We start from the raw sequence: 19,454 nt of genomic DNA on the forward strand, positions 1-19,454 counted from the left end.
GAGCAGCTTCAGACAACAGAACATTGATCCTTGAAAAGCCTTCTTCTGCGTGGAGGCTGGGGGCTGTGTTTACATTCACCTCTCATGATAGTTGCCAGCTCTGAGTGACTGAACAAGGCCGGTCTGACTGGAGGGCTCCCGACTCGCCTCTGTTATCAATCTTTCTGGATATGTGGAGAAGTCGGATTTCGTTTAAATCAGCCCACTTTGAATTTCCTTTTTCTTTGACAAAACCTAATTTTATTTTTGAAGATTTTTTTTACTTGTGTTATTATTATTTTTCCAACATACTGGAAGCTGCGTCTCTCGTCTTCGGTTTGTTTTGACGTTTCCAAATCTGAACTAAAAATATATCTATCGCCCTAACGTCAAAGAGCATTAGAAGCAATGTTCCAGTCTTCGGTTCTGATTTTCTGAATGTGCGGCTTGACAGCGCTAAATCAGAGTTTAAATAGCTGTTTCTGGTCAGGCTTATTACCTAAAAGTTAAGAATCACATGTACTTAAAGATCTGTGGATTCAGATTTGACGTGCTTTTTAGGAAATTCGCCATTAAGAAAAAAACTATAAAGAATTAAGAAAGATAAAGAAAAGTAAAAATAAATACTGGAAGTACTGTAGGAGATTCAATCAAAAAAATACAGCTCTGCCTTTTAACATTACAATCACCCTTTCAGTAAAGGACTGATCAAACATACATTAAGCTTGGGCTACTTTTTTTAACTACATAGGGCCTTAGAAAACACACTATTAGTACTGTAGTCTTGAGATTTGTTGTTTGTAGTACATCTGTGCCCTTGTTTTTGAATCACAAATGATGGTCTTGCCTGGTGCGAAAGGCCTGTTCTGGTAAACACATTCACATGCATGCACACATACGCTTTCCATACGTCTGATTCTTTCCATCCCACACATTCCTCTTCAGATGGGCACCGTAACACCAGGAAGCTCATTAACTGCCAGGAGAACGCAACATTTACGAGCACACGAGGCCTGTGTGCAGGCAGAGAGAGAGAGAGAGAAGGAGGGGGGGGGGAGCAGGTTTGCAAAGGAGTCAGGTCCAAGTTTGGGCCGGGAAATCGGTTCTTTTCACCTGCGGTTTTCCACGTAGGTGTCCTTTCTGACACAAGCAAAGTCAGGAAAATAAAAACATGAAAAGAGCATCTTTTTTCTGTGGCGTTGATTTTTCAAAGCCGTAAATCATTATGCTACTGGAAGGAGAGTTACTGCAGGTCCCCAGTTAGCCTGTGGCTCATTAAGGGAGAAGCAGGCCTGGGCTGCTTTGTAATTGTGCTTGGGCGTTATGGAAGGGGCTGCACTGCATGCTCAAGTCAAGCTGTTTCCCATCAGAAGACACTATGCCGTGGAGCAACAGTTTACTCTGTATCGCCAGTGGGCAACAGTTCTCTATTTCACCTCTAGAAACGTGTTTGTTTCCAATTGCTTTGTGGTCATACTGCAATTCAGTTTATACTGTATCTACCCTGTTCTGTGGTGATCAAAATGATATTTGTCACCCAGCAAAATACACTTGTAGTGGCAACAGGGCCAGGTTTAGCAAATAAGCTTTAGGCTTGTGCAAAATAACAGTGTCTCCTAAAATATGTAACTTATAAAATCTGCAGCCCTTAACTGAAGTTAACCTTCTTCATGCATTTCTTACCAATAGCAAATCTTTGTTAGATTAGGTTTGGCAGTAAAATAATAATTTTAAAAAGCTGTTGCTTATTGTAAAGGCTGTAGGATCACTGGTGCAAGAGGCGGGTGCTGTCAGGACAGAATTCATAAGCTTTTGCACCAGTTCTCAACTTAAACAGATGTTTTACTTCAGGACAAAAGAAAAGTATGCAAAACATCCTATATATATGTGTGTGTGTGTGTTTATTGCTTTCATATAGATGTATATCCCATTGTAGCTCTCTTCTTCATTCCTATAATAAAGGGTGAAACACACACACACACACACAGATTTGTACAAAACTGACTCCCTGTCATTATATTTAATTAGAAAAATGTGTACCCATGGGTTTCTATTGTCCCAGCTTGAGATCAGCCTGGGCCAGATGGGATATTAGGATCACTAAAGCCAGTGCTGTGAGTTTTCGTCTTTCATTACAGTTGAAATAAGTCTCGGAACGTTTTATTTCTGCTCTGTGGCAGGTTTCAGTTTGTAAATTGAACCAGGCTTCATATTACTGCTTTTAATTTCATACACAGATAAATCTTTCTATGTTGTTTTATTTTGTTGTTTTTTTTTTGTTTTTTTTTTTACTCTTGTATTATACATACTATATCTGAGATATATATATATATATATATATATATATATATATAATATATATATATATATGGTCGGTATATCATATAATACGGGTTATAAATAAACCACGCTCAAATTAATTTGACCCTTTTGTTATTTCAATATCTGATTTAAAAATCAGAAAATGTTAAAGGAAGAGCTTTACACTGCGAAATTTAGTTCTTCTGATTTTTTAAAAATTTTGTTACAACATGTCTTTCATGTCCGAATGTATCAAATTCATGGATTATCAAATTGTGAAACAATGATGAATCACACTCGAGCACTTACAACATCTAACGCTGTGTCACATCACTGATAACCAAGTGTGTGTGTGCACGTGTGTGTGTGGTGTGTGTGTGTGTGTGTGTGTGTGTGTGTGTGTGTGTGTGTGTGTGGGTACACAGTCATTCTGATGTGAGGAATCCTGGACTGTTTTATAGTTGAGAGATGCTGTGAATAAAGGTAGTAGCGATGCTGGATTTGAAGGTGCTGCTCATTAGGCTGACTGTGATATGCAAACACTAGCTTTTCAAGACCTCAGAAGCCTTTTCTTCTGGTGTAAATGATAGTGGTTTACTTTAGAGCCCTGTCTGTATTTCACAGCTAATCTAATACACAGGGTCGACTCAGTCTGCTACAGTATTCTAAAAGCCTGGAATCATACTTCAAGTGAGGCATGCCATCTGTCACATATTTTAGTCTTTTCTAGCTTAGAAAATATGTATCTGTGATATTAATACACTAGCTGAACTGCGGAAAGTGCACCATTGAAAAACAAAGACTTGTGGTTTTCTGCAGTGTTAAAATCAGACAAACCAAAGCTTTATTGACTCAGGTGTCATATGTCAACCTCTTTTAGATTATGACTAGCAGTGTTGTTACACTGTGGCCAGTGTTGCACTGATGAATAGATCTGCCCTCTTCTATATTTGCTAAGTAGGCGCGTACACACGGGAGTGGATGGGGCATTTTATTATGATTTTATTTTCCTATCACTATGTGCTTCATTTTCGAGGTGTGAAAATGAAAGTCTATGAGTGGGCGCTGTGCAAAAATATATATTTATATATATATTACTGTTGGTTTTTTCTTTATCTATTTAAAAACATTTTTCGTTACTGATTATAGTTTTGTGAAGTACCACCGCCCATAAACTTCAATAAAGTGTGATTTTTTAAAAATTTTGTTACAACATGTCTTTCAAGTCCGAAGGCGTGATGAAGACAATTCGATGCTTATACACGATACTTATTCTCAATGCAATTGGATTTGGTTTAACGACAACTTAAAGAGCTGTTTTAAGGAATTATTTGTTATGACAGTGATTGATTAATTAAATGAAATGTGAGGTTCATTATACATTTTTCAGTTGTTTTAGAGAATTATTGTGGTAACTCTTTACATTAAGTGTCTCTAATTACTGTGTATTTGCATAGTAGTTACTTAGTGAATACATGTGCACTTACACATCATTATGCTTAGTTACAATTTACTTTATGTGTAAATCCTTTTGCACGATATAACCCTAACTCTAGCCATAACCCCAACACTAACCCTTTTCTGATACAATGGTGTACTTGCATATACTGTGCAAAAAAAAATGTACAGATGAAATACATTGTAACTATCCATAGTAAAATTGCAACTATGTGTAAGCACACATTTATTTACTATGTAATCACTAAATACGCAGTAATTAGACACTTCATGTAAAGTGTTACCATTATTGGTTAAGTCTCTTTTTTTTTTTTTTTTTGTAAGAACTGTTTAGCCAAAAAAAGATATAGTCCTTAAAACAGTCCTTCAGATATTGTGTATAGTCCACCAGGGTTATATCCCACTGCACCTCAACAAACAAAATACAGCTTTATTTTAATCAAAAAAAAAAGGTTAGCAGCTTACGGACTAGTAAGGCTATTTTTATAAATGATTGTGGGCGATGCTTGTTTTTTTTTTAATTGATATATTTGAATTAAACTTTGCTGAGAGCTCGACCTATCTATTTGTAACTTCAAAAGTTCAACAATATGTGATGGACACTGTCGAATTCCACCATAGGCTTCTAACATTGCTGCCAGCAGACCCAGGGGTGCAGCAACATGATTCTGTAGTTAATAAACTAATATAGATTTTTTATATACATATATTATAGATTTTTTATATACATATATTATATATACAATTTTTTTTTGTGCTTTTGAAGATACAAATATGCAGTAGAGCTTTCTGCGAAGAGTTTTTCAAAAATTGTACATTTTAAATAGTTTGTCAAACCATTTTATTAATTCCCAGTAGCAACTTGTAAACATTTTAAAGACGAGTGTGTGTGCGGTGATTCTTTTGAAAGGTACAGCAGATATACATCTACTCTTACAAGGCAAATTCCTTCCTTTTTAAATACAAACTCAGATTTCGGATAAACGGGACAAGAAGCAGCAGTGTGAGAAAGGGAAACTCGACAGCGTGAACGACCTCAAACTGGAACAGAAGAATGAAAGCCCAGCCTCTGTCCTCTAATTATCCCTTCAGAAGTTTCTTTGTATTCTCTGAACGAGCCACTTAAAAATGAAGTTGCCTTATTGGGAGCCGTGCCCCTCCTCCCTTAAGTCTACACAGCAGCCCCCTCTTCATCATGCTTCTTTTCATCACTCAGCACGATGTAATTCAACCCCCCCTTTCCTTAACCCCATTGTAGGTTTAGTCTGACAAAGGGTGATATAATGTAGACTACATTTATTTATTTTTTTTTACCAAAAAACAGCAGAGATTGGCGCTTCTCCCAGCCTAGTAAATGTTCCTGAGGGGTTCCGGACTCTCTTGTAATCGAACGAGATTACACACCCTTTACTGCATTTAAAACACCACAGTCCGGCCTGCCCCTAGATCACATCTGGCACAAAGCTACCACTCTCAACGAGTGCCTACCAAGGGATGTCAAACAAAAAAAAAACCTACAGTATATTGTTAGTGGAGTGCTTGAGTAATTTGAATGCTGGTCTGAGGAAAACTTGCAGTTTAGAGTAACCTTGGCATGAATCAAAATGCATATTACAAGAAATCACTCAAGCACCTGTGTACTCTAACTCAACTATTATAGAAGCAGTCGAAGAACAATGATCTTGCACTGTATGCGGATCAGGACTCTTAACATGCATCTACATGCAGTAGCAGTGGGAGACAGAGCCTTTGTCGTGTATATCTGGGCAGTGCAAGGAAAGGGAACACGCTGCACAGTACCTTGCATTTAATATCTTATTAGAAGAAAAGGTTTTCCACTGGATTATCTGTCTGTTCAAAGGTTTAATATGAAAGCTGGAGGAGTGGTTGTCTGCTTGTTTTTACAGGGCTGTGCACATTCATTAGAATACCATGTTGTTTGTGTAGCTTTGATTTGTGCCTTTGAAATCAAACCTCTGTAACTGGAAATCTTGGAAAAATGTCAGAATAGACAAATTAGTGATTGTCTCATTTAAATGACTTTAATAGGCCACACGTGCAATTCATTTAAAATAAGAAGAGAAAAGCAACACACAGCCACAAATGGGAAAATGCATGAGACTTTTTAGAAATTGTTTTTAAGATACCTAATTATAGCACAAAGTGGTCTAACATTTTGTGTCTATTGTTTCTATATGACTGAATACAGACTGGTAGGTATATAAAGGATATACATACCAAGCCTTGAGGTGTTCTGATATATTTGCACACTACTGTACTGTAGTTCATACACAATTGAATTTGAAGAGCTGGCACAGACTTACTTACCTGTCCTGTCTCTTTCCCTCCACAGATTGCAGGTGACTTGGGAAACATGAAATTCTGTGTTGATGCCAACCAGGCTGGCACAGGGAGCTGGCTGAAATATGTGAGGGTCGCTCGCACCTTTGAGGAACAAAATCTAACACTGTGTCACATCGCTGACGACCAGGTGTGTGTTACAGAATGTATTCAATCACTGTGCTGTGTATACCGTTGGACGACACAGCCATTCCGATGTGAGGAGTCCCAGGCTGTTCTATAGTTAAGAGATGCTGTGAATAAAGGTAGCGATGATAGATTTAAAGGTGCTGCTCATTAGACTGACTGTGATATGCAAACACTAGCTTTTCAAGACCGCAAAAGCCTCCTCTTCTGGTGTAAGTAATCATTTAAATGACAGTGGTTTACTTCAGAACCGTGTTTGTATTTCGGTTAATCTAATACACAGCGTCGACTCAGTCTGTTACAGTATTCTAAAGTGCAGTCTGGAATCATACAGAATTTCAGATACATCATTTATTGAATTCTGTATATCGGCATGCCCCCCCACTCTGCATTGCACATTTAAGAGTGCATTAAGCAGCATTCAAATCCAGTAAGATATTTACTAAGTGGAAACCAACATCTCTAACAGTCTGTGAGAGTCTCTCTAGACCCTCTTTAGATAAACTGAATAAACCCCACTGGATTTTCTTTCTGCTTTAATGAGATGCAAAGACAATGCCAATAGACAATGCATTTCTGCAGCGATATATACATAATGCTAGTGCCAGGTGCAACAACTTATATACTAATTACCTTCGTACTGACCCTTGTATATCTGTGTAAAGATAATTGCAGTAGATGGTACCTTGCCTCTTGTTCTGTATAGTAGAGACAGAGACAACAGAGTCGTCCACACTATGCTTCATTGCTGGCAGTACAGCCTGAGGACAGCTGAGAGCATGTTTTTGATCTTTCCAGCATTTAAAGCACACGCGTTTGATGGTACAAGAGAGCAGTGTGTGGGTTGTTTTTTTTTTTTTTTTTTTTTTGTATTGTTTGGAGCTGGACAGTGGGGGATTATATGGGGACCCTGACATTGATGGATGATGTATATGACTTTTTAAAGCCCTTCTTCAGAAGTCTTGCAGTCAAGACAAAAGCATCTCAATAAAAGCAAGCCAAACCAAACTACCCATGCATCTGAGCAAAGCTGCAGCTTCACACACAACATCGCGGTCTTGCAGTTGATCAGGAAATTCAAATAGTTCAGCATGTTCTATCTGTATTCTGTAAGCAGCTCATTTCACACTTAATACAAGCAAAACCAAGAACAAGAGTCTGACAGTAAAGCAGTGCAGGTGCCGCACGTTTCAAGTGCATTAACTGTGCAAGGAAGCATGTAAATCATTCCATCAAAAGGTCTACAAACCTGAGAACACCATCACAATACATTCGAAATGCTGTTTACTTTTCATTGTGCCAATTTCATAATGTAGTCGAGGGAGATACTGTATTGACTGGCATCAATGTAAAAGAACATAACAGAGGCATAATATAGTCATGCGTTTTTTGGAAAGGTTATACGTGATACCGCCTCATTCATGTATAGAATAATAAACAAACATGCAATACAACATATGGTACAAACAAAATCAAAGCAACAATTCCTAGCATGGTTTACTTATTGACATGTAGCCAACTGGCCTAATATCTTTTCACAAACCTCCTTTTCTTAAGGTTTCCGTAACATGATATATAATCAAGTATACAACTGTAACCAGAAATAAACAAGTATATAAATTATTAATATATATTGAACTAAAACACAGAGAGTGTGTGTGTGTGTGTGTGTTCTACTGAACAGTTTAGAATGTGAGTTGACAAACTTGATTTTGTTTGTTTTTGTTTTATTTTTTGTTGTTTTGTTTTTTTGTTTGGGTTTTTTGTTTTGTTTTGGTTTGTTTTTTGTTTGTTTGTTTATAATATGGTCACTAAATGCATGTCCTGTGTATTTAAATTCGTTTTAAAGTGACGTACCTGCACTTTTGAAACCTAGAAAAACAGGTGTACACCCATAGTTTACAAGCAAATATGAGACGCAAAGTTTGGTAGAGCCAGTGCGTTCATCGTTATTAACCTTTTAGATAATGTCGTTTTTTTTTTTTTGTTTTTTTTTTTGTTTTTTTTTTTTTAATGTTTATAATGTATAAAAAAATTGATAACGCCAGATTTCGCCGGTGTTAACAATCAGATGAATCTGTGTTGCAGTGGTCACTCGTTATACTGGATATGGGAGGGGTTTCTAGGGCACAGATCAGTCAGTCCCCTCTTTCAGATAAGAAGGGAGGGGAGGAGCGGCTCTGGTTACGCGGAGCTTGAAGAAGCAATATTATATCACTAATGAGAATACCTCAAATCACCCAAAGCACCAGGCAGACCTAGAGTTCAGAGATACCGCGAACAGGGACACTCGCCTGTCCTGCGTGGCTGTGCGACAACCGGGCGAGGCCTGACGGAGCAGAGGCGTAGTAAAGTCATAATATGGGTTGTGTTGTGACCGCCACCGACACAGAACTACTGCTATTGCACCTGGAGTCATTGAGAACAACGGCGCAACTTTTACAACCTCACCGACTCGGGGAAAACGACAAGGTCAGCGAAAAAAAAAAAAAAGTATTATTATTATTATTATTATTATTATTATTTATTATTATATTATTATTATTATTATTTGAGTTCGTTATTGTGAATAATGGCAACCACCGTGGTGTTTTTTGTTTTGTTTTTTTTTTTTTTTTTTTTGTATTTTTGTAGTGGTTTATTTATTTATCTGTTTGCCAAAGTATTTTGTGTTTATAATAAAATGTGCAGCGCAAGTTTGATAGATAGATAGATGGATAGACAGACAGACAGACACACACTGTACGTTAACTTTGTTTGCAGGTCCGGGCGGTGTATGGTTTCATGTGTGTTGCTCGAATATACCTGATGCGAAGTGCGAGTGAAGTTTGTTGAGATTATGCGCTCAAAAATAAGAGGCTATTCTGGAGAGCGGTGATTGAGAAGAAGTGCACTGGTCGCCTTTTAAACTTGACGACGTGCGCCCCCTAGTGTCAAAGCGTGGCAACGCCATTGCTATTATTTCTATGTTTGAGTTTCTATAGGGAAACTCTTTTTTCCCCCCCCCCCACTATTATTTATTTATTTATTTAAAGAAAAACAGTTTCGGGTTGCTCTCTGTATATAACATACACATGCGGAGGAAAGGTGACAGTAATGCAAGACGTAATTGTAACGTTTATTTTCATTACAAAATGCATATCTGTGTGTCACACCTTCAAATAATTTCGATTTACTGCTAATTTTTACTGACATTAATCAAGTAATACTGTATTTTTTAAACATGTGAACTCATTGAATACAAAAGCGTTTTACTTGATTTTAAATCGCAGTCTAACACGGATACAGCCAAAAGATTAATTAGTAATTTGTTTATTTAAAACATCGGTAATAAAACATTAGGTCAACACATATATGTTAAACCTGTAAGTATACAATAATAAAAGAAGACGAATAAAATAAATGAACGGTGTTTAATAGACCTGGCACTGGGGGGGGGGGATTTAAATTATTTATCAGTGCGCTATCTTAATCAGTGTCCCATAAAACAAAGAACAAGGGAAAGCATATTTAAAATTTTGTTTTTATCTACTAACTATCTGAACTTTTGCTACTTGGCATGTTTGTTAAACTGTGCAATAAATAACTTGGGTAATAACAGCACGCATTTAATAGAGATTGTAGTCTGATATTAATGACCGGACAAATCGTTTCTAAACTCGTTCCGTTTTCTGTGGGTCACAATTCAAAATATGCGGAGTTTGGGCTGGTTTGTTTGGCTTTGAGAGGTTTGTTTAAATAACACGTCGTCTTTACCTGTATGCTGCTGGCGTGCAAAGACAATACTTTTTTTTCCCTGAGAAATATAGTATTGTATTTATTTTACATCAGGTCAAAACAGCCTTGTATTTAGCATACCCTCGCAAGTATGGCACTAGCTTTCTGTCTTAAAATACAATTGGAACAGGATCTTAAGAAGTTTTTCTATACTTGGTTACTACGAGGAACAATATCAGATGGTATTAGAGGATAGAGGAGTCTGAATACAGTGTTTAAACAGTTTTAAAACAAATAGTTTTAATGTAAAGCTCAAATATTTATCCTGTAAACACCGAGGATCATGTTCATTTGAAGAGTTCTGTTTTTATATATTGCCGGTTTCTCCGACCAGCACCCCTTGAAATCTGAGATGTGTATCGCAAGGGTTCTCGCCTGGCTACATTAATTCATTTGAAATTTGATTTGTAAAACTATTTATGCTTCTTTGAGTGCTAATCGTGACTTTTTTTTTAAAGAATGGATTTCCTAAAATCTTATTTATTTATGAAATAATATTTTTTCTTGCAATGTTTAGTTATTAAAACATATAACCAAAAAAAAAAAAAAAAAAAAATACTAATACTTGACAAATCAATTAGAAGTCGGGTTATTAAACTTGTCTAAGAGTTTATGCGTTTATTATCATATACCCTAGTCATCTTTTTTTATGATTTCCGAAACGAGCACATCTGTCTAAAAATGTAATTGTATTTCAGTCATGTGGGATTTAAGAGGTAAAATGATTTGTCGTATTTTTTTAATCTTATATTTTGGGGGTATTTTTTGTTTTCAATGTGTTTTTTTTTAGTTTTTTATAAACTGATAAATTAAAATGGCTCCTCGTATCTTAACAAAAATAACAATTAATAGAATTCCAGTTGCAAAAATGATATATGGAGAAATCGCTTCAACAATCAAAAATGGCATAAAAGAGGTAACTCAAAAACTAAAATATGAATACAAAACTTATACGACACAATAAGTAATAAACTGAGATATGAACTAGACTGATGTAGGCCCACACTCTAAATAAATACCGTATAATTTTCACTATGGGGGAAATATGAACAAACATACTTAATAGCAATTAACAATGACTTGAATATTGAATAAAGGAAGTGTTGTACGATTTGGATATGCGTGTCCCAACACCGCATGTAACCGCTTTCTATACGCTGGGTGCATATATGTATTTTTATTGCGTCCTTGTTGGTAATAAATGTTGCATATGCCCCATTCCCTCCCTTTTCTTTCAGGTTTGTTATAAAGCTATTAAAAATATCGAGGCTGGGGAGGAGCTACTGGTTTACATGGACGGAGATTTCCCCGAGGGCAGCATGGCACCAAACCTCGGAGGTAAGATTAATGTGCATCATTAGCGAATCTTTTAAACAAACTGAAGGAAACTGTTCAGCGGCGGAGAAACCAGCTGTTTGTCAGGCCATTAATATGTATTGATTCACCATGAGAGAGGGTGGGTATAAAGGGACGTGGTGCCCCATGCTTCTCTCAGGGGAGTATTCGGGTTGCAGAGGTATAGCGAGAACGAATTGGTCAAAGTCTGCCACTTTCTTGCGGACTAATTGTGTGATAACATAATAACTGGTAACAAGCTGTTTTCGATTTAAAAAAAAAAAAAAAAAAATTCTATACAACATTTGTTCATTTTGTGTTTGTTTGTTTGTTTTAACGTGCAAAATCATAACTGTATCGCAGAAGCGCAGGGTCTTCTATACAACCTAATGTGGAACCATACACCTCTATATATACGCCATTAAAGATGATCGCCAAAATGTGTTTCCTATTTTGTGTGTGTGACTTTTTGGGGGGCAGAAAAATAAATGCTAGTCTTTAATATTGCCTAGAATGTAAAACTTTATAAGAACGTCAGTCAGTGCAGTATACCTTAAACATGATGCGTGTTTTGTCTTGCCAGTTGACCTGTGCTAATCCATTTACGCAGTGAACATGCGAAATGGAGAAACCTCTAGAACAGATTCAATAGATATGTCTACAACATTGCATCAGACAGCTAAGCCTTCTATCAGGCTCACTTAAACTGGGAAGGGTTGTAAGCTAATAAAGAAGCTGCCTGCTTATCAATTTGTGTCCTTCCACTGTACTGCATGTGTGTGGCACTTAGTTTATCACAGCTGTAGTTAACCGCTAATGAAGATGAATCCAATAACGCCATTGTAAATAGTTTATGATGTATTAAAATAGTGTTTTTATTAATGCCTGCGATATGGACCTTTTTTTATTAGGTTTAGCGGCTACATAAATGATAAATTTTAATTATCTTGTTTTATCTTGTGCTTGCGATGTGTTATTTTAACGCGTATCTACTCAAAGACCAATATAGTTTAATTAAAATAATAATTGTAATAATAATAATAACAAAGCCTAATTCAAATTCTATTTTAATAGGATGTTGTGTAAGAGAGAATTGTGTTATGTTACATAATGAAATGTGTACCATTGGAAAACATAACAGTGAGATTAAAACGGACTGTTCATCTTGTGAGTTTGGGTTGGGGAGAGGAACCTGACCCCCAAACCCAGACAGTTTCACACAGTTTTTGCTTCTGTGCTGAAAAGCCAGATGCTGTCTACAAGAGCCCTTTTGGTTTTATTTCAGCTAAAAAAAAACCTGGTAGCCTTTTGCATTTCACAGGCAATAGAAATTATCGAGACAGCACAAAGGGTTTGGTAAGGCGCAGACCTTTTCCAATACAGCAGTGTTTGCCCTGAAAGAGAGGTATCTTCAGATCTCTGATCCAAATGCCAGAGCGGAGCGCTGCCCCTCCTTATCGGAGATGCGATTTTGAGTTCTGCTCTGGGATGTCTCCCGAGGTTTCGCTCAGGTCTTTGGAGATTAGTCAGTAAACGGCACATAATTGTGTTCCTCTTGCTTTTCTGAAAGCTATTAAGCTCCAATTTAGTGTTTTCTCTTACATTCCTTCTTTGTCCTGAGTGTTACTGATGGAACAAGAGATAACTTGGCACAATCAAGTTGTTGGTTTTTTTTTGTTGATTTTTTTGGGGCAGTATTTTTCTTGACTTGAAAGCAGGGACATCCAGTATTAAAACTACTGTTTTAAAAACTCTCCAAAAACTTTGAATTAAATTCCTCCTTCAAGGTCCTTATTAGTGAACACTGCAGGTGAATACAGTCACTGGCATGTCATATGCAGTTGGTTTTGAGGGCTGGGGGTGGGGGGGGGCGTCTTTTGTTCCTTCACAGCATTGACAGAGGCGGGGGGGCTAGCACTGTGACTGGAAGATGGGGGACCAGTGAAGTTTGAGTCTCTTATTGTACTGATGTCTTACCAGCTGTGCACACTTATCTTACAGAGAAACAACTTGAGAGGTCACTAATAGACCTCTAATTAGTTGTGTGGTTCTTATTTTTGAAAAAGTTAATTCCAGATTGCAGTAATCTATTAAAATAAGGCCCAGTGTCCTAAATTAAGTCAAAACATTAATGCCAATACAAATTCACTTTTTTTTTCTTTAACAAAAGCCGCCCTTAAAAGACTCTCTTTAGGCGTCCCAGTTCAGAGAGTTTGATAATACTGTGCTTTAATGTTAAACAAGTGGCACAAATACATGCCAGGGGTATTGTGAGTTACAGGTTTTCTTGTTTGTTCACAGTCGTCAGGACTTCTGTTGGTTTGAAGGTTAGCGAGGGAGGCAGGGTTAGTGTGCCCAGCCCTTCAGAGAAGTCATTCTTCTGGAAAATGTACAACTCCACACGGACTGTGGAACTTGGCACTCTTGTCAGGATGCTGCCTTGTAAACTTAATAATAGCTACCCTCGTTTTAATTCATTTGACCTTGACAACAATAATATATGATGTATATTAGAGGAACTTGTTTGTTCTTTTTTTTCTAATTTTTTTTGTTCTAATTTTTTTTTACGTCTAATTAATTTTAAAATATGTAGAACCTGTAAACAACTAAAGTGATGTTTAGGGTTAAAAATGCTGTTAACGTGGTAATTTCAGAGCTGCGTTTTAAATCGTTGTACAAAACTGGGTAGTGAAAATTAATTTATATTATTTATTTATTTTTAGGAAAACCGTTTAGTTCAACATTGCTCATTTGCTATAATGTCCAGTTTGTGTTTTGAATATTGTTGTTCAATGCCTTTTGGATTTTTTTTTTTTTTCTTTTTGAAATGGTCTTATAAAAACATATTAAGATATTATTATTGTTGTTATTATTATATCGTTTTTACAAATGTACAACTTGGTTAAACAAATATTTAAATGTTTTTTTTTTTTTTTTATTATTTGTCTTGCTTACCTCACCGTGTAAAACATTTTTAAAAAAAAGATAGATGAGTAAACAAGTTAATTATGTTTTAATTAACATAACAAACATATTTATTTAGTCTAATATTCAACTGGGAGTTTGGTTAGTTTTAATGTTTCCATTCTAAGGATCTTACATTTCATTTAGGAAATTAAATTACAAACTCTTTGTTTACTTGGAAAAGACTAAGAACAAGAGTAAAATAAATAGCCACTGTATAAACATTACAGCTGAAAACTATATGACCAGAATATCTTTAGCCACTGCATGTGTAATTGTACAATGTTTCCTATCTAGGTATCTATTTTATAATGCATAATGTATTTTTTTTTTTCAAAGCTTTGACAGGGTAGCTTCACAAACTGTTTTCAAATTTCAAAAAAATAAACTGAAAAAAAAAAAACTGGGATGAAGGGGGATACATTTGACAACGGGTTAAACGTTTAGCAGGGGGGAATTCTAAACATTAAACACTGGAGACCGTTTAAGCGTTTCTAACCGTCGTAGTTGATTTCCTTGTTCCCTGTGAAGACGAGCAGATGTACCGGTGTGACGACTGTGAGGAGCTGCTCCCGTCGAAACTGGACCTGCACCGACACCAGAAGTACTCCTGCAGCAACAGCACCTCCCTCTTCAACGCTCTGAACCAGGACTTCAAGCAGGAGAGGGAGGAGGAGGAGGAAGAGAGGAGGAGGATGAGGAAGAGGAGGAGCCTGTTCACGAGTGCAAGGACTGCGAGAGGATGTTTCCCAACGAATACAGGTGATTTGAGACGAATAAAGGATCAAGGGTCAGCGAGATGGGACCCGTGCCTCCAGGTGACGGACAAAAAAATGAACTGTTTCAAGTTAAATGGAAGAAATTCATGTCTATTGCCACGTTCTTATTTTGAACCCTATCTAGCCCCACTTGTGCAGTTTCGCTACCATTGAGTGCCACTGTCCTCATTCAAGGTCGGGCTACTTTATAATTTTTTTTCTAACTGGCATCTACCTGTTTTCATTTTCTCTTTAACTATGTTGTTATGATAACTTACTCACATTTTGTTAACCGCAAAAGTTAAGTCTAAATGTAACTGTTAATTCTGCAAATACAGCCCTTCAGATGCTTTTATGACGCTTTGGTTTTTCTACCAGCAGTGGTGATAACGCTGCATTTTCTATGTGTAACAGCTGCAATACATATATCGTTACTTCTGACAATATCTTTTTTTTTTTTTTCCAGCGCATTTCATCGCTGTTGATAAAACTGTTAATCTGGGTTGTTTATTTTTATTTCTTTTTTGTTTCCAGTCTTGAACAGCATATGATTGTGCACACAGAGGAGAGAGAGTATAAATGTGACCAGTGCCCCAAAGCGTTCAACTGGAAATCCAACCTAATTCGCCATCAGATGTCACATGACAGCGGCAAGCGGTTTGAGTGTGAAAACTGTGATAAGGTAAGAACAGGAAATAGACTGCAGCCTGCTAGCACAGTGCAGTGTGTGGGTAGCCAGCCAAGCCTGTGTTTACTGTGTGAAATACTGTTTTAATGCAAATGTGTGAGTCATGTGCCTTTCTTAATTAACACATGGTAAGAATGCCCATCACATCTGATGTGCCTGGGTGCTAAAGTGAGTGATATAAAACTTGTTATATGTAGTGTGTATATGTGTGTGTGTGTGTGTGTGTGTGTGTATGTGTATATATATATATCTGAAAAAAATTGGAACTGAAATTGGCACTGTCATTTGTTACCCTCGCCGTTTTTTAAATACTAAAAGAAACATAATAAATTCAGTAACAAATGTTTCAAGTCTTTTTCTAGTCAAAACGTCTGTCGAAGAATTTCTTTGAGCATTTCTAAAAGTAGTCCTGTTGAGTGAGTGTTTGGTAATTATGGATGGATGGGCTTTTATACAACCTATTATTATTATTATTGTTATTATTGTTATTTTTCATGCAAACCTGGTGTAGTATTTGATGTTGTGGATTCATTACAGACATGCCCGCAGCGCTGTTTGGAAAGCTCTCTTTCGTGCTAAGTGGTGCTGACCGGTTCTGTGTTTCTGTCGCCTCTCTTTGTCCCCTGTCCCAGGTGTTCACAGACCCCAGTAACTTGCAACGGCACATCCGCTCGCAGCACGTCGGCGCCCGTGCCCACACTTGTCCAGACTGTGGCAAGACCTTCGCCACCTCCTCTGGGCTCAAGCAACACAAGCACATTCACAGCAGTGTCAAGCCTTTCATCTGTAAGTTGTCAGAGCTGTCTTGTCTAACCCTCGGATATAATTACGTGTGTCCAAAGGCCTCCCGCCTCACACCATCCCGAACAAGTGACAGCTGTAATTTTATAGGTCAGAGCACTAAATGAAATTCTAGAGCAATTTTGCTTTTGCTTTTTTTCTTTTTGTTTCTTTTTTTTTTTATTTATTTATTTTTTTTTTTTTTTTAACTTCGGCAGTTTTAGACTTTTCTTGACAAGTGAAAGTCTCTCCCAGCTCTCCCATTGACAGAAGCTGATGTTTGCCATTAAAAACTCTTATCTATCTTCTTTTTATTTTATAAACTTCAAAAATGATTTGCCAGTCACGCTTAACCCTTTAGACTTGACTGGCATTTTAAATGATATGTTTTTGCTTGCTGCCTGTTAGAACCTCTTTCAATGTGACAGTTGTTTCCAAACACAGTATTGGGTTATATGTTCTGAGTTAAGAGACATGAAATCCAATCACTGTAGTTTCCCTTCCTGATTGATGGAAATGGCAGCACTTACTTCATGGAATCAGGTAATCTAAGCATCATGGTTATAATGGACTGAGGGTTGAACAACACAACTCTCAATCCTGCATTCCCCCCTCAGCAAGTAGCAATTACACACTTGTATCGCCTTGGCTTTCATTAAAGATCATACTGGATTCCTATTTCTGGTTAGCTGCCTTTCTATTCAGAGCAGTATATTCCATTTCTGTAGATGCTGTATGTGGGCAAATACAGAAAAACACATGAGATTCACTGGTTGGTTTCAACAAAGCAGCTCAGTTATCCCTGTACAAGACCCCCAGAAATATGTATGTATGTATGTGTTTGTTTTTTTTTACCCATATGTGAATTACATTAACCAATACCTTTTGAATCTGTGTTCTCCCAGGTGAAGTCTGTCATAAATCCTACACCCAGTTTTCCAACCTCTGTCGCCACAAGCGGATGCACGCAGACTGCCGTACCCAGATCAAGTGCAAGGACTGTGGGCAAATGTTCAGCACTACCTCCTCCCTCAACAAGCACCGCCGCTTTTGTGAGGGAAAGAACCATTACAACCCAGGGGGAATGTTCAACTCTGGCCTGCCCATGACCTCCAGCCCCCTCATGGGCAAATCGAAACCCCAACACAGCCTCAACCACCTCGGTTTTAGCGATTACTTCCCCTCCCGGTCACACCACCCTGGGCTTCCCTTCTCACCCACTCCTCCTGCCTTCCACACTCTCCCGCCTGGCTTTCCTGGAATCTTCCCACCGTCGTTATACCCTAGACCACCTTTGTTGCCCCCAAGCTCGTTGCTGAAGAGCCCCCTTAATCACAGCCAGGAGGCCAAGCATCCCAGGAGCCCCCTGTCGGTGGTGTCCCCTGTCAATAACAATGGGAGCAGCAGCTACAATAACTTCCTGGAGGCTAAAGCCGAAACGAAATTGGAAATGCGCTCTGCAGAGAAGTGCAAAGTGAAGATCAGCAACCTTTCGGACGGAAGTGACCTGGAGGATGTCAACACCACCAGCGGAACAGACTTGGACACCACAACGGGGACAGTCTCAGGGTCTGATCTGGACAGTGACGCGGAGAGCGACCGCGACAAGGGCAGGCGCAAGATGCCGTCAGGAACAAAGCAGGACGAAGTCAGCAGCAGCTCCATCTCCATCTCCAGCTCTGGTAACGTCCCTAGCGAGCGTCCCTTCCTCTCCCAGCACTCCTTCTTTCCTCCGCCGGATGAGCAGGCCCTTCCGGCCTCGGGGTCCACCAACGACTCCATCAAAGCCATCGCCTCCATCGCAGAGAAGTATTTTGGCCCCGGCTTCATGGGCATACAGGAGAAGAAGATGACCTCCCTCCCTTATCATTCCATGTTCCCCTTCCAGTTTCTGCCCAACTTCCCACATTCCTTGTACCCTTTCACGGACCGGGCCCTCAACCCAGGGATGTTCCTGAAAGATGAGCCCAGGTCTCCCAGAGAGCATCTACAGAAGGTGGGCTCCCAGGGTTCCGAGTCCCCCTTTGACCTCACCACCAAGCCCAAGGAGGTCAAACAGCCCCTACCGCCCAGCAAGCCGGCCCTCCCTGCGAGCGCTCCCCTCCTGCCGGGAGAAGAGCAGCCCCTAGACCTCAGCATTGGCACTCGCAGGCGGGCTGCCCACAATGGCAGCACCACAGAATCTCGGAAGAATCACGTTTACGGGAGCAGGAGAGGGCCTCCTAAAGAAGATCAGCTCAAGCATCCTCAGCCTCAGCATCAGTCTCTGCACCACCACCAGCAGCAGCAGCAGCAGCACCACCACCAGCACCACCAGCCAGTGCATCAGCAGCAACAGCAGCCTTCCCTGCACTACGCAAAGCCCTCGCCCTTCTTCATGGACCCAATCTACAGGTATTCACGCACAGATAGACCCCGACAGACCCATTCCAGCCATGCAAAGCCATTTTACAGTGTGGTAAATGAGCTGAAGTATAAAGCAAAGGCCAGGATCCTTATCTAACCGGTAGTAAGGAGAAGGCAATCTTTTCCAATATAGTTTAAATTATGTAGTGCTTATCAGATATGCACAGAGCAGGGTTGGCTTTTTTCCCTGAAAGGGGGTTGCATGGGGTTGTAGGTTACCACTTTGCAGATAACCAAAAATGGAATGTGCTTGTCATGGTTGGGTGCAGGAAAGTACCTGGCAGTTGCCCAGGCTTTATTGCTTGCAAAGTGGTTTATAATTGTTGACCTTCGTATGTAACCCTTTCTGCTCTGGTCCAGCAGGGTGGAGAAAAGGAAGCTCATGGACCCAGTAGGAGCCCTGAAAGAGAAGTACTTGAGGCCGTCCCCGCTGCTGTTCCACCCACAGGTAACCCACACCTCCACGGTGCACTAACAGATTGAGAAGCTTTATTTTGGAATAGGATGGAATACTGGGCAGC

At 38.8% G+C, this 19,454-nt stretch overlaps 1 protein-coding gene across 1 annotated transcript in view; it reads left to right on the forward strand.

The window, feature by feature from the left end:
* LOC121328807 (histone-lysine N-methyltransferase PRDM16-like) overlaps positions 1 to 19,454 on the forward strand; it is a 186,556-nt gene that overhangs the window by 153,498 nt on the left and 13,604 nt on the right. Inside the window, 8 exon segments of the mRNA XM_041273880.1 lie at positions 6,092 to 6,229; positions 11,241 to 11,340; positions 14,833 to 14,964; positions 14,967 to 15,063; positions 15,594 to 15,741; positions 16,380 to 16,533; positions 17,433 to 18,921; positions 19,294 to 19,381. Coding sequence (XP_041129814.1) covers positions 6,092 to 6,229; positions 11,241 to 11,340; positions 14,833 to 14,964; positions 14,967 to 15,063; positions 15,594 to 15,741; positions 16,380 to 16,533; positions 17,433 to 18,921; positions 19,294 to 19,381 — 2,346 coding nt within the window.

Source organism: Polyodon spathula, chromosome 16, assembly GCF_017654505.1.
Source record: "Polyodon spathula isolate WHYD16114869_AA chromosome 16, ASM1765450v1, whole genome shotgun sequence".
Lineage (NCBI taxonomy): Eukaryota > Metazoa > Chordata > Actinopteri > Acipenseriformes > Polyodontidae > Polyodon > Polyodon spathula.